Genomic DNA, 9694 nt, shown 5'->3' on the forward strand with positions numbered 1-9694 from the left:
TTTCAGGAGGAGGAGGTGACTGCACGGGCTGGCAGCATGTATTTGAGGAAAAAGCTGCAGTGACAGTTTGTGGAGGTAATGAAGTGTAAAGGCAGAGAGGAGGAGGAAGAGGAGGCTCAAGTTATTACTGCACTTTGAAACTAAAAGCTTTGCAAGTGTTTTCTGACTATATTTATCTTCTCGGCCAAACAGGAACAATGCATGTGCTTCATAAATGAATAATTAGTATCCACTGTTTGGTTGGCTACTAAAATAAGTAGAAGATGAAACAAAACTGAGGCCTGGATTATTTGTTCATAACAAACCCGTTCATGCTACAGTGAAATTGATTCAGAGACAGAGTTGAAAGCAGTTTCTCTCCAGTTTGATTTCTTTCCTGCTTAGATCAGGACAGGGGAGCAAAAGCAGCTGATTGGATTAGGGAAAAACAGATCTATAGAAAATTAGGAAATTAAGAAGAGCTTTAAAAAGTTACCAGGAAGAAAGAGAGAGGAGAAAGCCAGACAACATTTTTGGATTGAGCGGCTCACAGACACAAAGAGGCGCTGCTTTCAACTCTCAGAGTGTGCGTACACCTATCGGGGTGGTTTCATACCTGTCTGTGGGTGGAGCTTCTGTAGAAGATCTGACTGCTGATTGGTTAGAGAAGACAGTCGATGGCAACAGTGACAGGAGGAGTGGAAGTAGCCAGAGATGCTGCAGGGCGGAGCTTAGAGCAGGAACAGAAAATGCAAGGGACCCCGTCGCCCCAACCCAAGTCCCACTTCCTTTTTAACCCCCCGTCCTCTATCCCACATACACACACATGCATCCCAAGTGCTAAAAGGAAAGTGTTTAGGCAGGAAGACAGTATCCACATACAGCAGTCGTGTCGTCAAAGGGTGGGGGGATACGCCTGTGTTCGTTAGAGCGCTCCAACAGAAATGAGGAGGTGACACAGAAAAAACACAATGCCAGAGCTGCTGGAGTAGACGCAATAGAACAACAAAGCAACAGCACTGAGTGTAGCGTGAGCCGTGTCGATGTCTCTCTAACACACTGATGCTTTTTAAAAGGTCAGAAAGCCGGCGAGCGGCTCTTTCAGCTCTTCTCTGTTCTCCGAAACAGCCCACGAATAAATCTCGGCTATAAGAAGTTTTCCTGTTCTACCAATGGCAGCATATCTGCAAGTGCTGAAAGGCTTTAAGAAACATTCACTCAAGCAGTATCTTTGAAGCTGTAACTCACACGTGTCATCTCTTGTTTAAACAGAAGTGTTATAAATGTCATGTGTGTGGGTGATTATGGGATGTATAATGTCAAGGAGTTCATAACAGTGAAATGTGAATGAACCTATTTTGTTTTTTGCCACCATTATTTATTAATACATAATAATAATAATACTGATAATAACAACACATTGATATAATGTAACAGTTTCTTCCCAAAAGCCACCCTGAGCTCACACGTGACGACACAGCTCCACCCCCCAATCCAAGGACTTCCCTCTGTACATAAACTACCGTCAATACTGTGCAATAACCCACACTGTAAATATATAACACTTTTATTTGTATATTTGCACACTAACTGTGGATCTCACTGTACATGTGTATAGTGACATTAAAAGACTGAGTCGTGTGACTTTGGCGATCTCTAGTATTCTGGGAGTTCTTGGGAAAACTATTTCAAACGTCATTAAACACAGTTAAATGCAGGCACGGAGCATGTCGTCATGCAGCATGAAACAGCCTTCGAACCAAGTCAGCAGACAGAGCAGTGAGGGCTGCAGACGCACGATCTCGGTCTGATAGGGAAAAGAAAAATCTCCCGTCCAGCAATAATGGGAAATATTGCCATGCTAATTAAATCCACAGCCTATCAGCGACTTTGATGAACTGCCCAGAAGGGATATGCAGTATGTATCACTCCCATTACTGCCGGGTCGGGGGGGGGGGGTATCTTTACCATTCGACTGTGTAACATCCTCACTGTGCGCATATGGACGCATCTGCTAGTAAAACTGGCAGAGGATGCAGCAGCTCGTTGAAAACTGTTTGGTTCAACAATATTAGTGTTGATTTGAGAATTACGTCAGTCAGATTGCAAAAACAAAAACACTCCAGCTCGTGTTGTCTGAACATATGAGCGTGTTTACTGCTGGATGCCTGGATCTGTCTTGTTGTGTCTTGGGATTTTCAGCTGTCACATCACGTCTCTCGTTCATGACCTTAGCAATACTGTAAATTTCTGTCAAGCGATCATTAAGTACGACACTTTTGATTGAAACTCCTGTGGCACTGGTGCAGAGGTAACAGAGGCAGCCTTTCACGCTCTTTCACGGTTTCTACGTCAACAAATCAGAATCACTAGCTCGTCGTTGAAAAAGGTCCAGGCTGTTTCTTTCGGTGGGATTTTGCTTCTTCCACACAGGTTTGTAAAGACAAATGCACGACTGTGAAACAGCAAGCTCAAAGCTACGCCTGTTTACAACTGCACCGCTATTTATATGGAGGCACAGAAACAACAGATTTTAAATGCAAGCGGCAAAAACAGGACGAAGCTATTTGTGAGCACATTTTGTGGTGGATATTTCCTCTCCTCCAGCGCCCGTCTTCTGGTGCTCCCAGCTCAGAGGGAAGCTTGATGACAGCTGCATAAATAGATGAGCACCTGAACACATTTCGACTTCCTGTAATTCTCCCAGGATTCACTCTATGCTTATAAATAGCAGCGAGTGCTGTGCATTCAAATCAGCTTATTTGTTTTAGGTTACGCGATATAATCGTTAGGGATCCTCTGTGGTTAATGTCACCGCTTCTTTCTTCTCTGCAGTGACGACACTTCACCCGTCCCGGACTCTACAGCCGCCGTGTTGAATCATGTGGAACATTCGCTGTGTCCAAGTTAGAAATTTGTTTATTGTGCGTTGCAGGGAAGAATAATTTGCATGGAGAAAAATAACTCGCATGTACCTTTGCATTCAGTTACAACCTTTGTTAAACAAAAAGTCTGAAAACTATTTTCCGTGGGGACTTCAGCGTCCTCACGTATTCTGCAGCAGGAAGTGAGTAAAAGCCCAGAGGATAATTCCACAGAAGTTCACTGTGTAGCACGACGTGTGGTTTACCACAGAGTCAGTCTGTGGGTCCTAATGGGACTGCATTAGGTATTTATATATAACCCTTTCAGATGTGCACGGCTTGATTTCTTCAGACATTTCTCTCCAGCCCTGTCACAAGCTTTGTGTCCGCTTACATGTGACAAACATAGATCTATCTTTACACTGGCTGCTTGTCGTGTGTGCCGTGACCTTTGTTTTCCTAAATCCAGAATGCATAAACGTGGGACGGATTCACTGGAGAGAGAGAGCACAGCTGTGAACACGTGTCCTTACCGTGGTCTCGTCCTCATGCAGCACCTGGTCATATCCGCTGAGCGCCACACAGAAAATAATGGCTGTGACATCCTCAAAACAATGAATCCACTTCTTCCTCTCTGACCTTTGACCTCCCACATCAAACAGCCTGATGGACACAAGAGACAAACACGGGAAACAAGATCAGATTTTTTAACACAAACATAATTGAAATCGTCAATTATTACATTTGTACAAAATAGAAATAATAAATTAAATTCAGTCAAGTCAAATTAGAAAGTGATTCAATTTGAAGCTCATTTCGAAGCCTGATTCAATTTGAGAACGACTTCTTAGCAGACGTCCAAACTGACGGAGATCCGGGGAGTAAAGCAGCTTTCAGTCCGTAGGTATAACACAGTCCTAATAACAGGTTTACGTCCACACAGAAGGACTCTGGCCTCGCTCCTGGACCTGAAGGTGCTCTGAGGATGTCTGATATTAACAGCTTCCCGAGCGCCGTCACAAAGATCTTCTTGGATTTCCTTCTTTTCTCCTCAGAATCTGATTTTTGAAACAGTTTGTGGTTTAAAGAAACACAGAAACAGTTTTTATGCTGACATCATTTCCTTATACTGTTATCACCGATGATGATCTGACATGTGACTTTCACTTATTTACGCTCTTCAGATAAACAAAGGAGCTCTTATATTTGCTGTCAGAAGGTTGCTATTAGGATTTCCTCTGCATGAGCGAGGACAGTGCCTCTGCGTATGCACACTGTACCTGCTGACTGCGGCGTGTACAGATCAGGGTGTTAGCCTGACGCTAAATCCTATCAGGGTTTTATCACAGTGAGAGAAATGGAGCTTCAGAGTATCTGGATTTGTTTCTCCCGTCTCTCCTCTGCAGCGACAGTTTTCCGGATCGATTACCACAGACACGTGGCAATTTCTGACGTCAGGTTTGATTTTCTGAGGACTGCACTAAAGCTGAAACTGTTGAGGTAGCTCAACATCTGTCACAAGTATACAAAAACACACACTAACCAAAAAACAGGAGTGTGCTGCACTGAAAGTAAGTCAGCTGATGTTGCAAATGACCAGATTCAGATGTGCAATTTTAGAAAAGAACATAACAACCACCCTAAAGGACTTAATCCACAGTGAGATGAAGTCAGTCAAGTCTGTGATGGGTATAATGGTAGGTAGGTTCATGGGTTACACCCAGGAGAGGAACACTGTAGCCTCCCACACACTGCCTGACTGCTAGTAATAGCAACTGAGCTGACAATATTTAGGCTTCTTCAACAAAGCACACCCAGCACAACTCCTACACAACGGTGAGAGTGACAGCAGAACGAACTGCACAATATAACCCAAGCAAAAGAAGGAGGAAAAGCAAAACAAGCATTAGCTGCCAAACGTGATGTGCATCCATCCAGAAAAATAATTGGTGTCTATGCTACACGTATTAACCCCTCTGCTGTCTTCAGTTAGGACATGAATGTGTGCTTATACCTGCACACATCCACAGAAGTAGGGCGGAAAATGAGCGATTAGATTAGACGCCAGAACAGGACTCGCCCCTTCTCTTTCCCATAATGCCTCTCCTCTCTGTCATCATTCCCACGGCTCCTTGTTCTAATTGAATCAGAGCTCATTTAAAAGGAAGGGAATCATAAATATAGACACTTGTTTAAAGCATTTAATCTCATTAATTACAGGCTGGAGTTCCTACTGTACGCTTGGCTAGAGGAGCAGTAAGAGGCACCGCTGAGAGTGAAGCACCGAGCGCACACATCGGGGCAGCAGTCGCTTTGGATACTGACCTGAAATGAAGGTTTTTGAAGGTAAAGTGTGTCTCGACGATGCCTGTGGTCTTCACTCGGGTCCTCAGGATGTCCTGCTCTGTGGGCTGGTAGTCCGCCGCACCAATTCGATCTAGGCTGTCTAGATAGCTGCACACAGACACACAAAACTCAGAATCTGACACAACAACTGTTTGTGTACCCATACAACAACTGCAGGAAAATACCACGTGTAAATGAGGTCCAAAAACATCACAAATTTCCCTGAAGTGTCCTTTACATCCACCAGGAGCTCATGTAAGTGGCTCAATGTTGATGACTGCATTGACAGAGATGTGAATGGATTTGTGGTGCTATGGCCTACTTTCAATTTAAGTGTGAATTTGTGTTGCATAATGAGCACAATCTGACACCCACCCACCCACCACTGTAGATCTGCAAATATCTGAGCTAATTCCAGGTGCTTCTGTTCTTTCCCTGCTCCTTCTATGGGAAGTGAGCCTCAAATCAGCACTGTAGCAACAGCAATGTGTCACATGGTTCAATATCTCATTGTAGAAATCTATTTTAGTGGCTCAGAAATGTTGATTAAATTTTGGTTTACTGGATAACAGCAAACTTCTCGCTGCTACACATTAGAAGAATAACGTCTGTCTGAAATACAAAGTTACCACATGGAGCAGCCACTTGGTAACAAGTGAGGAAGGGGAATGGGAGGATTCACTTATGTAACGGAATATCCCTGGAAGAGGGCCTTTATTTTTTAATGTGCACGTATAAATCAAATAATCGTGAACAGCAGAATCCAGAGAATCGTTCTCTCAGTCACTCGAGCTCTCACACTATCTACTGTAGCACACAGCTAAGGGCGACAGAAGGAAGAGCTACAGTTATGTTAGAGTCACTTTGTGATTGTTAGGCTTGCCTTCCTCTTTAACACCTGAATACTGCTCTGGTTCCAGCTAATGTGCACCTTGGAAGGTTTAATCCCTCATTTTTTCCTTTCTTGTTTATTCCCTTCTTTAAATTAAGGTCAATCTCACCATCGGGGCGAAGGACACAGACAGTAAGTAACATTTACAAAGGTTATAAAAGTGTTCATGAAGCACCTTCCATAGACGAGTGGTCACAAAGTGCTGGACACAAATAAAGTAAAATAAATAAGAAAATTAAAAGCCATAAACAAGATGCATAATAAATTAAAATCAGTAAAAGTATCAACTGAAAACCAAGTTTAAAGTCCACAGAGTCATCTGAATGTAACTGTAATAGGTGACTAGCCCAAAGCCTTGGTGCCACAGATGCATATCTTTAATCTAGAAACTGTTCAAAGTGTTGTTTCAGAGCCGTTAGGAGGATCATTAGTTACTTTTAAAAGACAAAAGCTAGAGAGATGACGAGAAAAAGAAATGGATGGTACACTGTCACAGCTTCAGCGATAAGAACAACTGATTACAGAGAAAGGAATCTGAATTATATTGTGATTAAAATGTGAAAGCTGTAAGGAGGACACAAGAAGACTGGATATTTTTATCCTGAGCAAAGATGAAAGTGTGAACAGCTGAGCCTCGATTTATTTCTGAAACTGAAAACAAACAAGCACCACATCCTGAAGATGTGCGCACCATGTTTCTACACAGCATCCGTTGACTGGATTAGTGACTTGGTGTTAAAGCATGTTTCAATTCACAAAATGAAAGGATGCTAATTAGATTACAAGGCAGTCAGTCAAACAAACCAGAGCACTTCATTACAAAGCAATCCAAAGCAGATCAATTATGCCGAGTGGTTCATGCAATTTGTGTGAACCACTCGGTATTTCAAACTGAAAAGTCACAAACATTTTGCAAAGAAACAGCAGATTTCCAAAACCTAGCACGTGGGAAATGTAAATAATGAGCCCAAAGAACTGCGAGGAGCTTAGAAGGTTTACTAAGAAAGAAGGGTTAGGGTTAGGTTATTTGCCATTCGTGACCTTCAGGAGGTCTGACCCTCTCTAACAAGAACATGTCCGCTCCTCCTGTTGGTTGTTTCCATTCTGCTGTTAGGCTTCACAGAAACACCTTTTCACACGAACTCACACTAACACAAATGCCATTATATAATGTGCAGAGCTGCAGTCCCACAAAGGTCTCAAACACACAGTAATGTCAACTACATATCACCTTCGGACAGGCAGATGACTTTTTGTAACCTGTGTTAGGCTGTTTTTAGCGGACATACTTCTTGGTACGCTAGGTCAATGAACACCGACCTCAGGAGTACATACAACATTATGGCTTATCACTAAAAGAATGCTTGACCAAAAGCAACTTTCAACAGACTTGATGCTGATCTGCCACGTCATTGGGCTTTGGCTACTAACTAATGTGTAGCTGAGTAGCTAGCTAATCTAGCAAACCAGACATGATAAGCCCAGCAGATGTTTGTAGGCGTAGCTTCTATAGAGTTATATTTTACTAAGGGGGGAAATACAGGGTCACTGTTTATTAAATTTCCAGTAAAGTGTTTAATAATTACAACAGTGGTTAACTTAATTAGTGCTGTGCCAAGGAACAATGATCTCTGACACGGTCAGACTGATCGCTAACTGCTAACTGCTCGGCAATCAAGCTGATTTCTACTTTATGTTCCCGTCCAGGCTGGAAAACTACACTGTAAAAAAAAATCCTAAAAAAACAGTAATTTTCCGGCAGCTGGGGCACCAAAATAATACGATAAAATCACAGAAAATAACTTTCCCATGAAAATACGGTTATTTTCAGTAATGACAATACAGTTTGTTGCCCTAATTTTACATGGGATTTTGCCTTTTTCAAGTGCTTTTAAACATTAAATTAGGAAGAATTTTATGTGATTAAACAATGAAATTACCTATAAAAAAGGTCAATGAATGCAGCACTATGAATAATAATACTTAAATGTACAGAAATATACAGTTAACAGTCGGTCAGTGCATTTAAAACTCAGGAGAGCATGGTACTAGCTTCCTCTCAGAGAGCAGCACGGCTCTTCCCGAAAACCCTTAGTGTCTAAATGCATTTAAAATTGAGGGTAGGGCACCAGCGCCAGAGGTGGTTTGGAGTACACCGCGATTTTTTGTTTTTATGGGCCGATGGATCTTTTTTTTTTTTTTTATATTATATAGGGTATATATAATGAAAGGTGTTGGATTGGCCAATTGGTCATGATTGACTCTGGGCTGGACCAATTACAGCCGAGGAGGCTGGATGCACCCTCCCCCTTGTTTAGCAATCACGTGATTTTTGCGCATTGCATGCTGGGAACTCGTGGCAAAACAATCCAAGTACCGCATCAAATGCAAGCATTTGCAGCACCGCAAAGTTCATTCTCCGGTTCCAATACCTTCTTCTTTTTTCTTTGCCGCAAAAAAAGGAATGTACAAAACAAAAGGAGAACAATGCCGGTCCGTACAAAGACAGACTCGACGAAAAGACAAAGAAAAGATACGAGGAAAAAATCAAAGGAGTGAAAGGGTCAGACCCTTACGAGCACACAGAGTGGACAAAAGACGTCAGCGTGCTGCCCAACTTTCACCACGCTCAGATTTATAATTATATGGTTCTTGGAGTGAGTGCATACACTCATGAAGTTTAGTAACTTCAGGTCACTGCAACAAGCCCAGGTACAGTTTACCGACGGATGGGTACAGGACCTTGAAATGCACCGTGTAGAACGAAAGACCATCGTACGTATCATAAGTTTACCAGTCTCACAAATCGTCGTCATAAACACACATTCCTTAACAGTTTATTAATAGGACCTTTGAGCTCAACGGTAATTAATTAGTAGTAGAAATAATTTCTGGTAGCATCACAGAAATGTAGCAGTGACAATAATACTGTATGCTGTAATCGTACTGGGCAATTAGTGATACAAAAAACCTGTTTTATCCTGTGAATAAAAGTACATGTTTTTGTCAATGTACCATAATAACAGAAGCGAAACACAATATTGTGTCAGGACAATTCACTATTTATGCACAATAAACAAAGGAGCATAGCGCGACAATTTCTGTTCAGCGCCAGACTTGTTTGTAACCTATATCACCAATTATGTTAAGAAAAATGACGCATTAAGTACTACAAAACTCTGACCTTTGTGGGAATGCTTGGAGCAGACTAACCTGTGAGCTGGAGTGTTCTGCGACGTTATATTTGGTATATCCAGACCATCCGTCGGCTCTTACTTCGGAAACATGGCTTAAAAAATTTCTCTTCAACAACGTAATCCGATAAAAAAACAAACAAACACTCTCTTTACCCGTCGGCTTCCCGTGGCTGTCATGCGACCGGCTATTGCAGTTAATAATACAACAGCTTCTTGACATTTTTTGGGTTTCTTTTTATCGCTGTGTAACTGAGTTCAATTGAAAGCCTGTGTGCGCTACTACCTCTTGCCACGAGTTCCCAGAATCCTTTGCGGTTTTACCCCTGAATGACGTCACATTTTCAATCTTTATCCTGGTGGGCCAAAATGCCCGGGCCGATTTTTTGTCCCAGTCCAGCCTTGATTTTAACAATCTA

The 9694-nt window shown here is 42.2% G+C and overlaps 1 protein-coding gene across 3 annotated transcripts in view; it reads right to left on the reverse strand.

Annotated features, from left to right (window-relative positions):
* Positions 1-9694, reverse strand: part of gnao1a (guanine nucleotide binding protein (G protein), alpha activating activity polypeptide O, a) — a 107435-nt gene that overhangs the window by 15205 nt on the left and 82536 nt on the right. For all 3 annotated transcript variants that reach the window (XM_085461117.1, XM_085461115.1, XM_085461116.1), the window contains exons 5-6: positions 5169-5297; positions 3377-3506 (exon numbers count right to left, since the gene is read on the reverse strand). In XM_085461117.1, the coding sequence (XP_085317243.1) occupies positions 3377-3506; positions 5169-5297 (259 nt within the window). The remainder of the gene's footprint in view (positions 1-3376; positions 3507-5168; positions 5298-9694) is intronic.

The sequence above is a fragment of the Copadichromis virginalis genome, linkage group LG7 (assembly GCF_057382275.1).
Source record: "Copadichromis virginalis isolate Kocher_CV1m ecotype Utaka linkage group LG7, C_Virginalis_male_GT1.1, whole genome shotgun sequence".
Taxonomy (NCBI): Eukaryota; Metazoa; Chordata; class Actinopteri; order Cichliformes; family Cichlidae; genus Copadichromis; species Copadichromis virginalis.